Source organism: Sinohyriopsis cumingii, unplaced genomic scaffold, assembly GCF_028554795.1.
Source record: "Sinohyriopsis cumingii isolate HCF-2022 unplaced genomic scaffold, ASM2855479v2 utg000810l, whole genome shotgun sequence".
Lineage (NCBI taxonomy): Eukaryota > Metazoa > Mollusca > Bivalvia > Unionida > Unionidae > Sinohyriopsis > Sinohyriopsis cumingii.
Window position 1 is genome coordinate 214,153 of NW_028315933.1, and position 20,764 is coordinate 234,916.

Consider the following 20,764-nt stretch of genomic DNA (forward strand, 5'->3'; position numbering starts at 1 on the left):
CAAAATTCTGGACCCTACTATTATATCTATTATTAGAATTGGTGTTATCTCCTTCCTCAGCTCTGTCTTTACAATGCTTCCATGGCTAGATCATGAGGTGCTCTCTAAATTCGTTTGTACTTTAAATTCGTCCGTTTCTTGCCACATTAGCCCCATTTTATTACTTAAAAGTTAATTACATATTATACTGATCGGTCAGGTTGAACTTACAAACTAGTATGTACCAGTTCTTTATCCCAGAACAACACAAAAAAACACACACAATAAACATAGACCTACGATACAGGACTGTATAGGTTATGATAAATGTACATTCCGCAAAACTGCTTGGAATGATACCCCACGAAACTATAACCCTTCAGAAAGTTATTTAATTATTCCTTAACTTTTTAAACGTTAATAATAAAATTTTAAGAATCAAAATTGGGAAAACTAATAACAAAATTCTGGCGCGAATACGAACCCACGTTCTATTTGATTTCTACTAAAACAGAACAGCATATCCTACAGAAATGAAATTCGGCGCCTAAATAGTTTACTTAACAAATTAGAAGCAGTAGTATAGTGGCGCCGTCCATTGCCATGGCGTTGTTCACAACTGCAATATGCTCACAAAACAGTAGCTTATGCTTAATATCGCATTATTTTATTCACTTCAAATTTACTATAACATCTTATTTAACTGGTATGACTCCTTCTGTGCTAGATCCGTTCTTGTCTTATACCGATAGTCACTGTAAAACTAATCTCACGCGAACATGTACCAATTTATACTTAATGTACTTACCTTTAATCGATAGATTTTGTGATATACTGTTTTAAATGTATGAATAAAAAGTACAAATTCGTGCCCATTACCGAGATATAAAAAATATGGCAACAGTTTGAACGCGATGAGAACTGTCTTCTGACAGTAGCACCCTCAATGTCATGTTGACATTCACAATCTACAGACTGCTCTGGTATGCATGTAGACGCCATATTTCTTATCGTCCGCGCTCTTCTTCTAGTTGATATTTGGAATACACATAACTGTGTTTTATGAAAAAAAAATGATATCAAATCCAACAGGCGGAAGAGTTGTCTCATACTACTCTAAAACATCAAATTAGCACTGCATAAATTATACATTCGAAATCAATTCTAACTTATATGAGTACCTATATTATTACATTGTTGTAGTTTCAGATAAATACAAAAAGTTACTCAACTGCCATCAGAACAAGTAATTTCAACTAGTTTAGTTCTCAATACTTCAACCAATTCTAACAAAGACCAAAATGGTTCACTTTACTTCTGTTGTTGTGGGGTTTAACGCCATTTTTTCAGCACACGATAGGGTATACATGGCCGCCATTATTAATGGTGTAGGAAGAACCCGGGAAAATCCCGGAAAGAACCACCGACCCACGAGAAGCTACTGGCAAGCTTTCTCACATACCAACATTGGCCGAATCCAAGACAGAGGTGAGATGGCAGTGATCCGTATCGGAGAGCGCTTTAGACCACTCGGGGCCCCCACTTTACTTTTGAATTACCCCGCCCCAACAAGGAGTTGTTAGTTTGGTTTATTTTGCGTATTGATAAACGTGTTTCAGCCATTACATCACCTTTGTAACAATTAATGGCGTATACTTAAATGCCTGCAAAAGGCGATAGGCTTATACGCAGTAAATTTTCTTCTACAAAAAGATTAGCAGAAACTATCATTTAATAATAAACGATCTCAAAATACAGTCATATTTAAATCTTTATCTACATTTATATTTCTGTGGTCGCCTGCATTCCGTCTCAAATTGACGTTCTACTTTATTTATCCAGTTGCTATATATCATCAAAATGAAAAATTATGTGAATGTGTTCGTCATTAAAATTATGCTCGTTGTACATGTGATGCCTAATATATGTCTAGATTCTAATTTGAACTACCTACTGTGAACTACGGAGGTTAACAAGTCATTCAAGGGGGGTCTACTAGGTGAAATGAATTTCCAGAAATTCAAGATAAGACCATTTCTTCCTTTTAACTGTCAAGTGTTGATAACATCTCGGTGACTAGTAAAGTTAAAAAGGTATGGCCTATTACTCTCTAAATCCCAGACTGCACTCTAAATCCTACAAAACACTCTAAATTCAAACGTTGTAGCCAAGACAATTACTGTTTTTATACACGACTTTCCGTATGAGTACGGATGAACGTTGTTAACCCTTAATATGAACTGTCCTCAAAACTTTCCAAATGGTCGTTTTTTATCACAGTAAGATTTAGATATGCAGTCCCACTCTGCATTTCAGTGCTATACAGACGATTTTGTTGTTCGGCAATTCACTATATAATCAGGTGCTGTCGTGACTTGCTGTCAGTCTAATTTATGTCTTGATTTTAATTTGAAAATTTGTACCACTGGATTGAGCCGATGTCAGTAGCAGTTAGCAATATATTTTAATTCAAAGGTGTGCGTATTTACTTCCACCCTTTGACAATTGACGTTTGCCATAAATGATGCATTTAATATGCTTTCTTAAATATTTACCTTTCTACTATGTATATTTAGTTCTCTTTTTTAAAATACTTTTTACCCAAATAAGTGAACAAGTTAGATTTGTATTCCACCCTTCGACATTCGACATACGTATTCCACGTACAGGACCAATATTCGTTGTTTAATAATAATTCATAAATGCTTCCTTAAGAAACGAGAACAATAAATATTCAATGCAAAGATATTTATGTGCATTTTTTACTTATAAAGTATCGTAATAAAACAAAATACCCTTCAATATCCAGAGATCCCTGGTTACTTATTTAAATATCGCGACTGATATTTCCTTATAAATTTTACCTTTTGTGAACATACTACAGATGGAAATACTTCTTAATTTTGTCTGACACTTGTTTTTCTTACAAAAAGCTTGTCATGCAATACCAGTATATTGCTTACGCACTACTATGGAAAGGAAATTACTCCAAAAAGCTACATGGCTATATATTAAAAATGACATTAACACAATTATGTACCAAGTAAAATCATAATCTTTATTATCCTTCTTTCTGCATATGGACAATGAATACAAATTGATACAGGGACATCAAAAAGTAAGTTGTCCGGTCCTTTTCTTTATAAACAGTCGTAAAAAAAATCTATATGAACACTATCGACTGATATTCGTTTTACTAAGACTATTGAGTGAAGGTCTCTGATGGCTTAAAGGCCATTCTGATCAAAAAGACACAAGTCAAGGTCAATGGAATCCTAACATATTTTGAATTTTTTCTCAAATACAAAACAAAAGGCTCAAATGGGCAAGAGATTGTTTATTCTTGTTTAGTGTATAAATGCAGAAGCAGCTGACAAAGAAATCTGGGTCAGGAGAATGCTCTCAGTTGAAATAATTTCTTCCTAAGCTGCTGATTAATTATGTTTTGAAAACAACGGTTTCAAGGGTTCTCTAGTTGAATATCTTCATCCAGATCTGATGGCACTTAAAAATGTATGGTCCAATATTTAAAAACTTCAGTGCTATGACACTTTATCAAAGGTGGCCAAATTCTGCAGTGTTTTTTTTTTCCTTCAATAATTTTTTGTTTGTTTATTTTTTTTTGTAATGGTAGCCACATAAATATGAATGGCTTTCAATTATGACACTTTCAGTAAAATTTTCGTAAAGTGGCATTTCAGCACTTATCAAAAGTTTGTCCATTTATGGTAACAGTAGTCATCTCTAATGACAACTGGTATCATCTGTACAAGCTTAAAAGCCCTATCTGCATTCTGCCAAATTGTTTTGAGTGGCTTTTGAGAAGTCATTCAACCATTTTCTATTTTTAGAAATGACAATCACATTATATAGTGAATCAGCATCATCAGCATCATGCATACAAATCTGAAAGTACCACAATGTTTTCTATCAAAGTTTCTAAACAGCTTTCCTAAGTAATTTAAATTTCAAACAAATGGTGACTATCTTTGATACTGGAAATATTTCAGGCACATTAGTATCATTTGTACAAAACTTGAAAAGACTTCTTGCAGAATGACTTTGGTCAAATTTTACCAAACTTGTTTGAATGTTTTTAAGAAATCATTTCAAGTTTTTTTCTATTTTTAATAACCAACATATTTGACTGCAAATTGTCAATATCTGTGTAAAACTAAATATCCTTTATGCCAGGATGCTCTTTGTTTAACTGGAGTAAATTCTGCTGTGTGAATGTTTGGAGCAAAATTGTTTAATGCTTTTTATGACTTTCCGTAATGGTGGGCACATCTGGTATTTATTTGACATCACTGTTACAAAAATTGAAAACCATTTATGCCAGGATGGTTTCTGTCAAATTTGGTCAAATTCTATTTAGTGGTTTTCAAGAAGTTGTTTAATGGCTTTTTAAATTTTAATAATGCTGGCCATATTTGACAGTGAACTGGAATCATTTGAAAAAAATCTGAAAGAACTTCATGCCAAGAAGCTTTCAGTTAGACTATGTCAAATCATACTAAGACTATGTCAAATTATACTAAGACTATGTCAAATTCTACTAAGAGTATGTCAAATTCTACTAAGAGTATGTCAAATTCTACACGCAGGTTCGGAGAAGTTGTTTAAAGTTCGTCTATTTTCAGCAACAACTGACATGTCAATAATCAATAATCAACTCACATAATGTGGTTTTGTCCAACGTAAGAGTGTCTCTAACAAAAGTCAAGCAATAATTACAACTCCATTGTCCTGACATGCAATGTCTTATGTATCACGTTTACATAAAAGTGCACTTTAAAATGAGGATGCCTTAATTACAACTACCTCTGACCTATTGTTTTGAATGCTTGTTAGTAATAAGGTACATATCGTAACAAAATGTTGTAACATTCCAGATCTGGAAGTTTCTGACACAAGAAACATTTTAAAAAATGATGCATTACAAAGAAACTACACAGATATCTTCTCTTTTCATAACACATTAGGGGAATGAAGAAAGATGAGTTTATTACCACTGATAACATATCAAGCTTAGATAGATACGTGAACACAAGATGAATCTAGTTTATATAACAAAGCTTGACTTGGCTTATTGAATCAGTAAAAGGCAACACACAAATCTCAAGTCAATATACTGCAGAAATGCTAAGAAATGGTCTGAGAACACATTACTCAAGTTGACTGTAGTGCATCACATTGCAACAATTCTGTACAACCTAGAACATCCAGATCAAAGCAATCTGGAATGGTATACAATTCTGTAATGTCACTGACCATAGAGCTCAGACCGAGCTTCCAAAACATTGCAAGCATCCTCAGATAGTATGATAGTTGCTGTTTATGTAACATATGGTAACGTGTTTCAGATAAATAATATAATGTTTAAAAATCCTAAGTGAATTATCTGCTAATTCACATTTCTTTTTTTTTTTTTGATGCAGTATAAATTGAAATTTGATATTACTAAAACTGATCAATCAACAACCAAAATATGAAAATCTGAGAAGCACAATTCAAATCTTGAGTGACCAATGAGGGCAACACATACAATCTCTGGAGCTTTCACAAACCAAATCCACAAAACAATCTTCAAATGCTAATTATATCAAAACAATGCCTAAATCTACAATAAATCTCAAATTACAAAAAGTCCACACAAAAATGAAAACACAAGAAAAAATGTAATTAAAAATAAAACCATTTATCTGCATTGTAGTACACAGTACAACAAATTATAAAATTCAAATTCATTAAATGGGCATGATGAGCGATGAAATCATGATGGTAATTTGTTTTTCAGTACAAAAATGCCCAAAAATAATCTATTTACCATGTGAACCAGACCTCTATGAGCATTTTTTTTTAAAGTCAGCAAAATCTCATTGCTGGTAGTGACTAAGGCAAATATTTCAAAATGGCAACATTTCAGACTTTTCACAATAAGGCATTAAATTACAGTAAAAAATGTCTGGAAAAACTACTGCCATGAGATCCCACCTGTATTGAGAGACCACATTTTCAATGCATAGATTTACAGATTATATCTGGTTACAACTTGTCACTACAAACTGCCCGTCTTGAGAGACCACTATTTATTGGCAGAAAGGATGATCTTTCAAGACAGATTTTTCTCTATTTCAACTCATAATTGTCAGTTTTCGATAGCTTAGATACTGTATGTATCTTGGTATAGAACATATACACATGCAATTCTAAAAGAGCTGCAAATGTAACATGCTTTCCGATTGGTCTAACATCAAAGTTTACAACAGTTAAGTCTACAGTACGCTGTTGGAAATTTTCACATCACAGAGATGTCGTAACTGTGTGTGACTAGTGCCACTGAAAATTACAGTATGGTTATATTTTTAAACGTTTTTCCAAAAGCATCGTTATTAGAATAATAGGTCTTTTTTGCATCACTGGTAAGGTTCAATTTACAATGAACCCCTCCATTTAATGTCAAGTCCTCAAACACAAGACAAAAATACAATGATACGTTAACAAATAATGTACTTGAAGATTGATGTCTCTGTAGTACATATTAAAAGAGTCATAAGTAGAAAGTCTAATCTTTGACTGACAAATGCATTATGCACACCACCAGTTTGGAGTGCTACACATTCGCGAATGCATGACAACTCACATTCAGGGTGACCACACCTGTGAACTTGTGCCACAACTGTAACATTTTCACTTTACAGTTCTGTAGCCAATTTTTTTTAGGTCCTTTTGATGTTTGTTCAGTACCTTCAGAGAATTTTGTAAGCACTTTCAGCCATAAATACAATAATTTTATGTCATGTTAGTTATCTTTGAATTATATTTAGATTGTTATGTAAAAGTACATGTAGACAATACTAGGCTGAATGTTAAGTAAAATGTTTGGAAGAAGATAATTACATCACGCTCCTGTTCTAAAGAAGAAAATTAATTTCATGTATTAGAGATTTCATACTGTGGATTTGGCATAAAAAATTTGAGATTTTTCATTCACTTGTTATAGTCATCTTAATTATTATGTCATAAAAGTCAACATAAATGACATCAATCTAAGATTTCACTTTAGCATCAGAATGGGTTTGTTTTCTTGACAGTCTGGTATCGCAAAAGTTGCATTTACCTCGCATAGGATTGTTTCTTTTGTTAAGGACTTGTCATTAATGAGTACTAGTAAAACTTACCAAAATCAGAACAAGAGTGATGTAGATTTTTGGTGTTTAACGACATTTTTCAGTACAAGATAGGCTATACATAGCAACCAGTACAACTGGTGGTGCAAGAACCTGGGAAACCCCTGTCAGAACCACTGACCCATGGGAAGCTTGCTCACAAAACCACATTGGCCAAGTCTGTGACTCAAACCTTCATGGACAGAACTGAGATGGCAGTGATAGGTAAAGGCAAGTGCTTTTGACCACTCTGACACCTGGGGTTCCCAAATAAGAATGAAGTTCCTATGAATTTAGCAAGGCAACCTAATCTGTGAGCATATCGTTTACATCAAGATTTATGATGAAACATATTCTCTACATAAATTGCCAATTGCTTATTTGTGAAACATTTGTATTATGCATTTATTTACTAAATGTTTGACAATGGTGGACCCAATAAATTATGCTTACTGTACCCTAATTCAAGATGAATGCAAGATGTCACTAAATTTACCTACAACAGATGGCTTAGCTCATCTTTAAGAGGTATGAAATAAACTGATCAAGTCTGAATATGCTTCACAAAAATAAATGTCTCCAAGATCCGACTTGAAAAATTTGCAGGTAAGTCAGAGATTCATTAAAATGTGCAGGTAAGATTCAGAGATTCATTAAAATGTGCAGATAAGATTAGGAGATTCATTAAATGGCAGTAGTAAATACAATATAAAGAAGCAACCATTTTACCCTGATGGAAAAGAAATTCATTCTACTCACCTTATATTCCATATTATCCATTAGATCTCATCAAAATTATTGGACATATACAGATTAAATCATTAAATTATATACAATAATAAAGTGTTCAAACATGAATATAGTTCAGTGCCAACAACTTTCTAAGAGTTTCTTTTGTCTTCCCTTTAAATCAGTTATTTCTGTGTGAATTTCTGAACATAATTAACAAAATTATACAACGCAAACTAAATGTCAAAGAAACACTTTAAAACTATAATAATTCAAACTATAATAATCTGAATTTGTAAATCATTTGATGAAGAAGACATAAGAAAAAAAATTCATTATAAAGCTGAATATTTACATAAAAATCACTGCAACAAGAAACAAACCATTTAGGTACCTTTGCTACGCAGAATAAACACACATGATTAGAACTTGAATACATGTATATGGAACATATAGTTTTGAAGAATTGTATATACTTGCTTGTAAGTCGAGTCCGACTGCAAACTGCACAGACCCTCATCTGCAATCACGTAATGTTCTGGCAGATCAATGTCTAATTTGTTTTTTTAATACTGATTAATCCCAACAAACTGCACAGACCCTGACCTGATGGCATGTTATGTGTTAGCAGATATGGGTCTGTGCAGTTTGCTGCTGAATTAAACATACAAGCAACTAGATAGGGTATATCAGTTAAGATTATCAAGACCTTTGTAGATTTCAATGTCTGTAGTAAATTCTAGATCGTAGTATATGGCAAGACAAAAGAGCTCACCTAAATATCTACGACATGACTAGCTTGATTTTGTTAGAAAACTGCAACACTGAAAAAAAATTTGGAATTCTACGTATAACTAGCTGTTTTGGGCATCCATGCAATGTGGTCACAACACTCTCCTCTTCAAGGATTTGGGAACTAGTAAAAAAAAAAAAAGCAATGGTTGGTCCTCAATGACATTTCCGTGTTTACAGTTGCATAAATGCAGCTCCTAATGAATGGATAGCTATATCAATATAGTGAATATCTACTGTTGGCAATCTAAAAGGGGTAAAGAAATGATTAAATAATGGCACAGTAATTAAAATTTCTCTGACATTCCATATTGGTTCCCAGAGAAAATCTGAACTGCCAGACCATCTTGGAAGCCCCATTTCACACAAAATGTAAACAAAACTCTGATGCAGTGAGACTCACTAAAGAAAACTACAGCATCTAGATAGATTTGTTAGAGACAGCTTGCAGTTCAGAGAAAAAAGTCTTTCTAAGCTAACCTGTCACTGAGTATTATGTTACAAGAAATCTGAATTTAAGCAGTTTTCAAATGGATATTTACTGTACATACTATAATATATCAGTGTAAATGGGTACACCCTGTACATGACTATAGTATATCATTGTAAGTGGGTAAACCCTGTACATGACTATAGTATATCATTGTAAGTGGGTACACACTGTAAATGACCACATACTGTATATCATTGTAAGTGGGCACACACTGTACATAACCACATATTGTAGAGAAATGTAACTGGGTACACTTTGTACATGGCTATATATTGTATGTCACTGTAAATGGGTACATTCTGTAGATGACCACATATTGTTGACAACTGTAAATGGGTATTCACTGCACATGACCACATATTGTAGACATCTGTAAATGGGTATTCACTGCACATGACCAAGTATTGTAGAACTGTAAATGGGTATACACTGCACATGACCACATATTGTAGACAACTGTAAATAGGTATACACTGCACATTGTAGACAACTGTAAATAGGTATACAATGCGCAAGATCACAGATTGTATATCATTGTAAATGGGTACACATTGTACATGACCATATACTGTAGACCACTGTAAATGGGTATATACTGCACATGATCACAGATTGTATATCACTGTAATGGGTACACACTTTAAATGACTATAATACTGTACATCATAATAACTGGGTACACACTATATATGAACACAGGTTGTAGATCACTGTAAATGGGTACACACCATACATAACCACATACTGCTGATCATTACAAATGGGTACACACTGTACATGACCAATACTGATAATCACTACTGACGGGTACACACTGTACATGTCTACATATTGGAGATCACTGCTGACGGGTACACACTGTACATGTCTACATATTGTAGATCCCTGCTGATGGGTACACACTGTACATGACTACATACTGTAGATCACTGCTGATGGGTACACACTGTACATGATTACATACTGTAGATCACTGCCGATGGGTACACACTGTACATGACTACATACTGTAGATCACTGCTGACAGGTACACACTGTACATGATTACATACTGTAGATCACTGCTGATGGGTACAAACTGTACATGACTACATACTGTAGATCACTGCTGACCGGTACACACTGTACATGACTACATATTGGAGATCACTGCTGACGGGTACAAACTGTACATGACTACATATTGTAGATCACTGCTGACGGGTACACAGTGTACATGACTACATACTGTAGATCACTGCTGACGGGTACACACTGTACATGACTACATATTGTAGATCACTTCTGACGGGTACACACTGTACATGACTACATATTGTAGATCACTTCTGACGGGTACACACTGTACACAACTACATATCATAGATCACTGCTGATGGGTACACACTGTACATGACTACATATTGTAGATCACTTCTGACGGGTACACACTGTACATGACTACATATTGTAGATCACTTCTGACGGGTACACACTGTACACAACTACATATCATAGATCACTGCTGATGGGTACACACTGTACATGACTACATACTGTAGATCACTGCTGACGGGTACACACTGTACATGACTACATATTGTAGATCACTTCTGACGGGTACACACTGTACACAACTACATATCATAGATCACTGCTGATGGGTACACACTGTACATGACTACATATTGTAGATCACTTCTGACGGGTACACACTGTACACAACTACATATCATAGATCACTGCTGATGGGTACACACTGTACATGACTACATATTGTAGATCACTTCTGACGGGTACACACTGTACATGACTACATATTGTAGATCACTTCTGACGGGTACACACTGTACACAGCTACATATCATAGATCACTTCTGACGGGTACACACTGTACACAACTACATATCATAGATCACTGTATATGGGTACAGATGTACATAACCTCATACTGTGTTAGAAACAAATGATCCAGAACAAATTATAAATTGGACCCGTGCCTGATCCATATATCACATCTGAATTAATACAATGAACAAAATATTGTGAACTGCATGAATGTTCTCTCTTAAAATAACCTAAATGTCTAAATCGTTACAAGTCATACAATGAAATGACATATTCACCATGTTAATTTTCAATTCAGAAGGCAAAAATTGCATTTTTCTGTCTATAAATGAAAAAAATGATTTTTTTATCTCTACCAAGATAAAATGAGATTTCCATAAACATCGGACAATTTCATTTAAAGGAGATTTTACACCAGCTTGTCTTGATGTCATGAAAAATACTGGATCAAAGTATTTGTGCATGGATTTCGAACTGCTAATTTGTCATTAAAGCAAAATAAATTGGATGCAGAGGTAGCAAAGCATTAGTTAAATCAAGAAAAGAATTTCAATCAATAATTTAAAAAAGAAAATAATTAATTTGACAGGCCTATCCACAAATTTGTATTATTATAATGACCTTAAAAATCTTCACTTTAAAAGTCTAACTCTGTTTCAAAGTAGCTACTACAGTAGATATAATATCAAGGCCAGGTTTTAATAAGTAACCAAATGCTGCAATAAGTAAATACACAAACTTGTGTTTAACACACCAGTCCATAAAGACTTGCAGATGGACTTGACTTGTGAGTAAATACAGTAATAAAACATTTTTTTTTAAACAATGTTGACAAGAACCATCAACATAAAACCTTCTAGCATTGACACCCGAGGTTTGAGGATGAAATTCTGGTAGATATTACATACAGATCTGTATAATCAACAACCCCAATAACTGACCAATAAAATGGCAAACAGAACACCTTGCAGACATGTTAGCTGATGGTTGTTCTCAAACAGGTTTTTCTAATTTTTCTCAGTATCGCATTTAACATTTAGTTATTCAAATAAATATATATTTTTAAAAGGGCAAAATTATCAGCTAATGAGCAGTTTTAGATTACTTTGTGGGAAGGTTATTGTAATGCTAGATATAATTCAAAATTTGGACATCAACCTAAAGGTGACTAAGCTGATGGTGATACAGCAATTTTACTAAATATAAAAGATTAAAGAATTCAGTTTTTACTCAAGCTTTACTTATTACAACTAGACTTTGCTTAAAACATCATCAGTGATGTTGAATGATGCTGAATAAATAATTTCATCTCGCACAAAAATGTGAAAGGTCTGACCTAATTATTTACAGCTTGGAGAATAATGAACTAAGTCAGGAATTTCAGGATTATTTTCCCAATGAATATTTGTGTATACAAGCCTACCTGAGTGATGCAATGTTCATTTAGTGGTTTTGTCCAAAAGTCAGTTGTGTGAGCTTCAATACGCTGCAATAATTAGCGTACATACAAAGCATTTCATTAATAATGGTGTCTCAAGCAATAGTTTAGTATTTTAGTCTTGTTGTTTATTGGAATTAACCATGTATGAACAAAATCAGATGTGCTCTCATGGGGATTTTAAGGTTTTGAAAAGTATCACTTGAATGAAGAATCTGAATTAGTATTAAATCTCATTTTCATTTCCTATCCTTTCTTTCATTTTCAGTAATAACTGTTTTAATTTCAATAAAATGTTTCGTTTTCTCTTGCCGTATTGGTCTCACAACATATCAATTTAAGCCAGTGATAGGCAATAGATACAATGAAACAATTTTAAATGCTTCATAATTCTAATGGGTTTTTTCTTCCAAAGGATGAAAATAAAACAAGACACATGTAAAAGCTAACATTTCAACCAGATTATGGAAATAACATTAATTTATGAAACAGCTTGGTTGATCTATGAATGAAACATAGTATAAAGGGGGGATGGGGGGGGGCTTCCTCTTACGCGGCTAATTTCTCATCAGGTCTTTAAATAAGTGGGTCAGGACAACAACATTTATGAAAATTGCTAACCCACAATAGTCATAACACAGTAATCTGATTTCATATGCAATGACAGTGCCTTTGCAGTGCCTCAGATTATCTTGATAAAAAATATCATTTACATCATAAATTACATATTTATAGTTAGCATGCCACAGAGAAAAACAGTAGGTATACCAACAACAAAAAATTAAAAATTGTACAGCCTTATAAACTGGTTCCATGTATACTTCCATATTCTGAATTACTCTTCATTATTCACCACATAGTTCAACATGTCTGTCCATGTTTCTTGACAATTCCCAAAAAGCTTTACGACAAAATAAAATCAGTAGACCAATGTATTTGCGATAGAATGGATGTGACTTGGTCAAGTCACAACTATATCCATCATGGCAATTTTTGTAGCCCAGAATGTTGATGAAAATTGTGAAATCAACCACATCTATAAAACTGCTAAGTAGACTTGAATCCAATTCTTGCATATACTGTCATTCAAGTTGTTATTCATTCAACATACATATGCAAAATCAGGGTTTTCCTTTATCAAGTTTGCTCACAATAATAAGTGTACTACTATAACAGGAACCAATTTACTCAGTTAAATGGCTGTTAGTTTTATTAGAAATGAGATTACAAACATTTCTCAGCAGTAGTCATCTATCAAGTGTCATTGGCAACTAAATTAAGGTGGTCTTACTGCAGATAAATGTGATAGTCAAGTTCAACAGATGTCATTATATGGTAAAAACAAAATCAAACAAAAGACATAAAAATGGACCAACATAACAGTATACAAGTGGACAAACAAACATAACATAATTAAAAGAATTAAAGAATATTAACCAATTAAAACTTCAGCCTAATAAATCTACATTCAGGCCTAATAATATACAACCTTTGAGATCTTTGAGGATGATTGCAGGAAGCAACTTTTTTCCGAAAAATCTTTTTTTTTACATCACTTAGGTCTGTGAAGTCCAAAATCACTCAACAAAATATATTATTGTATAACTCCTTTGACAAAATATGTTCTGATACAACTCAAGTTTAATATCTATTCCAAGTAACAGTCATTACATAAAATATATGGGAAAATATACCCTATCACACCTGTCCAAAAGAATAATTAACAAGAGCCTCAAGTGGACCTAATATTGCTCATCTGCTCAGCTGACATGTTAGCTTGTGAATGCAAATTGTTTAGACAGGTGCTGAATCTCTAGAGGCAAAGAAAATCACTGGCACAGACCCACTACATTGTCTATTAATTCTGATGTGGTGTTCCTTCTTTCCTCGACGTTATACAGATGATCATTTTCTCGACATAAAGAGGGCAAGTCATTTACACAGCCAGCATTGTCACATATATCTTTCCCAACCCATGAAAATTGGCCCAAATTAACAACCTGGAAAAAACTAGTCACAGCCCTCACATTAAGGTATATACACTTACCAGGCATTACATGGGCAGTTAATAAGTGCAGACAGCACGGATTCATGGCTCTGTCCTTACCCCATTTGAGTTATAATTAGGAAACCATTAAGCTGTACACCTAATGAGAACAACAGTGGCTGAGTGATTAAGGTGCTGTACACATCACAAGGTTGCAGGTACAATTCCCACCCTCTATAATTAGCCAGCATCAACTAGCAAATTTCATGGGAAATTTTTTAAGGTTGTGGGTTTCTTTGCTCTTAGTAACTAACAAGTAAGTGCTTTGGGAGGAAAGCAGATTAGATTACATTTTTTCATTACTAAAAGCTAAAATATAAAAAATATGCATTTAAAATAATTTGAGCAATTTCAATAATTGCATTAAATGCCGGAAAATAATGCACAAGGTTGACATACAAGCAACAAATGTTTCAGACTCTTCAATGTGGCAGTGTCAGCAACTGTGAATATGTTTAATCAAACTTATCAAGCTTGCTTCAAAACATTAAGAATTACAAATGTGGCCATGTTTTTACGATAATGGTTACTACAAAAGAAATATGTTCTTAAAGTGAAGGCTTTTCTTACACCCAATTAAACACGTAAAGAATCTCTAATACTTGGACACATCTGTTAGTGAGTGCAGCAGAGACATTCAGTTCTTCAACCTCAAGGCTATATTGCATTTTCAGTAAATTCCCCCATGGTTTTGCCTAGTAAAAATTACTAACATGCATCATATGTACTGTATATACTCACTTTTAAGTCGAATCAAACTGCAAACAACAAAGATCATTATCTGCCATAGCATAATGCACTTGCAGATCAGGATCCATGTTATTTAAGCTCCTGATTACTCTCATCTGCACAGACCCAGATCAGTCGGCATATTATACAATGGCAGATCTGGGTCTGTGCAAAATGCAGTTGGACTCGTCTTATAAACAAATATATACAGTATTCCACATATCCGGTTTGGTTAAGCTAAGCTCTCTTCAAGGCATTTTTCTTAGTGGCCTTAGGCTGGTTTTGGTTACGCAATGCAATGCACAAGGACACAACATTGCAGTCATCAAACCCAACACTCCTGTGTACCAGCATAAAACAAATTGTATTTTAACAGTTTGTCTTATAAATATATTATCACATTTATACTATCAATGTAGTGTGTTGCCTGTTCTAATGTATATTTTTGTTCAGTTTAAATTATAAATCATGTATTATAATACCTAAAGTGTATTATTATTTAAAACATGCTCTGTATAAGTGTATGCATGTTGCACTTCAACATAATATTTTTGTTTTAAACTTTTCTTTGCTGCTGCACTGGGAAGAACTATGGCCAATTCCAAACCCATGATTCTAAACAGTCCCTATCAAGGTTACTTCCCTTGCTTATTTTTAATGAGAACATTGAGTCAAGAGACTGCATTCTGTTGAAATTTTATTCCTATGCTTATACAATGATTGCTTGCAATACACACACACACACACTCACACAAAATCATGGTCTCTCTAGCTCAAGTGTTTTCATCACCTGTCCAATACTGAAAGGTCCCAGTGCCAAGACAATATCCCAAAGTTAGTCAAATTCAGTGCTGCTGTTGTTGTTGTTGTAGGGTTTAATGCCATTTTTCAGCACACGATGGGCTATACATGGCGGCGGCCAGTATTAATGGTGGAGGAAGAACCCAGGAATACCCCGGAAAGAACCACCGACCAACAAGAAGCTACTGGCAAGCTTTCTCACATACCCACCTTGGCTGTCAACTGAGAGGGGAAAAGTTTTAAGCTAATGTAAAAAGCTTGAAGTGATCCAAATGACCATGACAAGAAATGGCAAGATGGTGATTAGTCTGAGATTGCATCTCTAGGTCAAAAACATGTGATTAAAAAACCACACTGATCCTACTATAATGGGCAACTGCCAATATGATATCACTAAATGAAGCAGCAAAAGAAACCTTAGTGGCTCAGTGGTTAAGGTATTGGATATTTTCTTTGAACATGAATTTTGTATTATATTAAGCAATTTTGATTTAAAAAATAACAGAACAGATGGGAAAAGAGCACATGATCAAAAATTCTAATACAGCTTAGTTTTGAATTCTACTGGTTACCTTTGGAAAAAGTTATACATGAAGATCAGTCAATTCAGGATGCAAATCTACTAAAATGATATAGTAAAATATACATATTCACAAAATTCTATGCATACAGGACCGATCAACTGGGTCCTTTATTCTCCTACAAACACAGTAAGGAATGTATTTGAGACAGTAAATTACTAATACAACAACAAATCTCTCAAAAGGAAAGGAGAGCTGCATTGGCTCGATGGTAAAGGCATGGTACTTCTGATCAGAAGGATTCATGTCAGATTCCCACCACTGGATAGACCAGGATCAACTACTTTGGCGTCTCTTTAGGCAAGGAATTTTACTCCAACTGCTACTGTAGAAGAAAACCTTGAAAGTGCTGATATGTCATAGAACACCAAAAATGATAAAAATAACAATGGAAAAGCTCCAACAGGGTATATCTAGTACAGAAACAGATTTTCACACCTACAACCCCTGATTACAATAAATAAAACAAAAATCACTAGACACAGATTGTTGCTGTTATAGGATTTAACGCCATTTTTCTGTACAAGGTAGGCTATACATGGCGGCCAGTATAAATGGTGGCAAAGAACCCTGGAAAACACCGGAAAGAACCACCGACCGACAAGAAGCTACTGGCAAGCTTTCTCACGTACCCGTATTGGCCGAACCAGAGACTCAAACCCATGCAGACAGCAGTGAGATGGCAGTGATCCGTAATGGTGAGTGCTTTTAGACCACTCTGCCACTCGGGGCCCCCTCAGGCACAGAAAATACTTGACTATTTGAAAAATAATTGGCATTTATGTTCTATCAAGTTGTATCATTTATGTTCTATCAAGTTGTATCAGTTATTTATTATCAGAATGTACTTTAGTCATGATCTTACAGACCTCTGTAATATTTTGAACACTATTTCTAAAAATGATGTAATTACACATAAAGCTGTAACATTACACTAACAAAGATTTCTTGAAACTGACTTGTTTCTTTTCCATATGTTCTCAGTCACCAAAAATAGGCCCCTGTTCAAATGAAAAATATTTAAAAAATACATTTTTCCAATCTGCTTGGAAAAATATGGTTCCATATTATGCTAATTCATTTCTGAATGAATGGGTCCCAGCCCCATTACAGATCACCTAGAAAACATCCCGGGAACTATTGTGCAGATACCAAATCGATAGCTGATAGATCAGGGGTATCAAACTCAAACCACCCTGAGGGCCACATGATGGCATTTTTTATGGCCCACAGGCTGCACCACCTTTGTTATCTCTCATGACACCTTGTGATGTCAATCATTTTTTGGGCCACAGGATACAGCTTGGCAGGCCGCAAATGTGTTTGAGATCCCTGAGACAGATGTAATCATAATATTTTCTGCCACATGACAAGCAAATATACAACTAACTACACAGTGCACATATTCAAGTTGTGTAGATATACTTATAAATGGAAACCTTAATATCTACTAACATATGTAACTTACAATTTACAAAAAAACGAACCAACTAAATTTAAATGCATATTGTAAATATTTAACATTAAAAGAGATCCTAACACTGTGGCCATCTTTTATTTAGACATAAAATCAAAAACTAAAGCACTTATGTTAAGCTAGGGTGTGAACAGAAGTATGGCTGAATGTGCAGACAGATGCAAGCACATACAGATGAACATGCACATAGATGCCAAATAAATCATTGTAGTAAGCATCCTCCAAAGTGGGCTCAACAAAACCCATTTCTGTGTAATGGCCAAGAGTTTTTTTTCTAAATTATGCTGTAAAGATTTTATGAATAATTAAAGATACTGTACAAATAAAACAATGAGCTATTTAATTTACTAATCAACTGCAACTGACAATGGATTCAACTGTAGTCAAAGGTCATTTAATAATAAACAGTTATGATTATGATAGGGGCAGTTCCATTTAAACATGTACGATACCCTGGCAAAGCAGTTTTTTAAAAATATATGCCAGGATACTTTGATATCACAGAGTTCATATTAAATCGATAAAATATTTTAAATTGCATCAATGGGTGAGTACCCCATTTTAAAAGTGCCTTTCCTGGGTCCCATATATCTTTTAATGGAACATCCCTTATAATAACTGAATAAAGGGACACTTCAAATATATACTGAATAATAATAATAATAATAATAATAATAATAAATGTTTCAATTTTTGATGTTATGGTAACTGAGCTAAATGCAGAATAACTATTTACAGTAAATTAATTATATACTCAAACTGTGATAAATAGTATTTTAATTCCAGGTACAACGTGCAAAAAATTATGTAATATTTATTGTTGTTGTAGGTTTAATGCCATTTTTCAACACAAGATAGGCTATACATGGTGGCCAGTATAAATGGTGAAATCCCCAGAAAAAACCACCAACCCATGAGAAGGTACTGGCAAGCTTTCTCACATACCCACATTTGCCGAATCCTAGACTCGAACCATGCAGACAGAGGTGAGATGGCAGTGATCCATAACAGTGAGCACTTTAGACAACTCGGCCACTCGGGGCCCCATGCAATATTTATATCACATAATACAATGTTATAAGACAGATTCATACTCCTAATCACATTATATACTGTAATAGTAAACTAACCCTAACTTGTTGACTATCCATTAAGTACCACTAATTCCCACTTATGAGTCCAACTGCAAACATAATACACCAACAAATAAAAGTCTATGTTATTTGTTCCACAGATTACTCTTAACAAACTGCATAGACCCAGATCTACCAGTGCATCATGTGACAGCAGATTACTCCTAACAAACTGCATAGACCCAGATCTACCAGTGCATCATGTGATAGCAGATCTGGACCTATGCATTTGCATTTGGACTCAACTTAAAGCAAGTGTACAGGGTATACGAGGCAATAGCTGTCAAACTTGCAGCATGCCCACCTAGATTCATTATAGTTTTGGGGGTGGGCATTGACGGGTGGTGTTAGGGGATTGGAGACGATATATACAGCAATTATTTCATTAGGTTATAGAAATCTCTGAAAATCTTTAATAAGATTAGCAACAGAAGGCGGAATTAGCAATGAAAGCAATGCATCTTAGTATGGTGACTTCAATTTAAATAAGAAAATCTAGCATGAAAAAAATAAGTGAATATAAGAATGAGCTGCAATACTGCTTTAAAAACGCAGCAAGAGATTCTGAAAATCAATGCCCATATGCTTATAATCTTTGCATTCTATCATTGAGAAGAAAAAAATCAGTTTTGTTTTCATAAAATGTCTAAATATTTTGGGCAGTAAACCTATGCTTATGTTCTATATGCTAGTTATTCGTAAACTTTAATAGGATCATTGCATTACACCTAAAATTTTAAACAAGTTATTTATTTTTGGGGTATAACATTGAGATAATCACCATAAATTGGATTCCACATGAATTTTACTGATGGGCTTAACTTTGTGCCATTTGCGTACTCAAGTTGGGAATGTTTTTCGAACAATGATCCAGGTGTTTCTGAAAAACTAATATATTTACACAATTTGAGATATTAACTTAATTCTATATTCTCAGGAAATGATTTCAAGTAACACTGGATGATTTCTATTAGGCCTATATCTCACTTCTGAATACCACAAACAAACACATACATTTTTCTACAGACCCCAGCATCTCACCTATTTCATATAATATGGTATTTTCCCAATCTGACTTGCAACTACTTTAGTATGCAATTTTCTTCTGTCAGAAAAAGTAATGTTTTATGATGGTTATGCAGATGGGAGAAATACTGCATACTTGGGTCATAATTATTGATCTATTTATTTGCTGTTCATTCTCTTTTACAAAGAAAAATGGATAACTTATTAAAACCTATGAAAGCCACCATCAGTACTGGCAACAACTGGATCTAATAAAGAGGCAGCTGTTATAAGGAAGTTAAAACAAAATGCAAACATATGGTTTGGAAAATGTGGCTGTCATATAAAGATGGCTGTCATACAGGCTGTTGTTAGTTATACGGAGGTTAATTTACAACAAAATGCATTATGCTGGGTCTTGGAGAATGTGGGTTGTTATACAGAGGTGGCTGTTTGAGTTGGATTGGATGCAACATCATTGTCCTTATTCCCAATTCACTTGTTCTGGATCTGGTACCACAACCTGCAATAACTTCTGTACCAGTACTGTTAATTTGCCTG

General features: G+C 34.2%; 1 protein-coding gene across 1 annotated transcript in view; it reads right to left on the reverse strand.

Moving 5' to 3' along the window:
- Positions 1-3,011: 3,011 nt before the first annotated feature.
- The window catches only part of LOC149773221 (Y+L amino acid transporter 2-like), a 91,780-nt gene continuing 74,027 nt past the window's right edge, over positions 3,012-20,764 (reverse strand). The window contains exon 10 of the mRNA XM_089946580.1: positions 3,012-20,761. Coding sequence (XP_089802706.1) covers positions 20,688-20,761 — 74 coding nt within the window. The 3' untranslated portion in view covers positions 3,012-20,687. The remainder of the gene's footprint in view (positions 20,762-20,764) is intronic.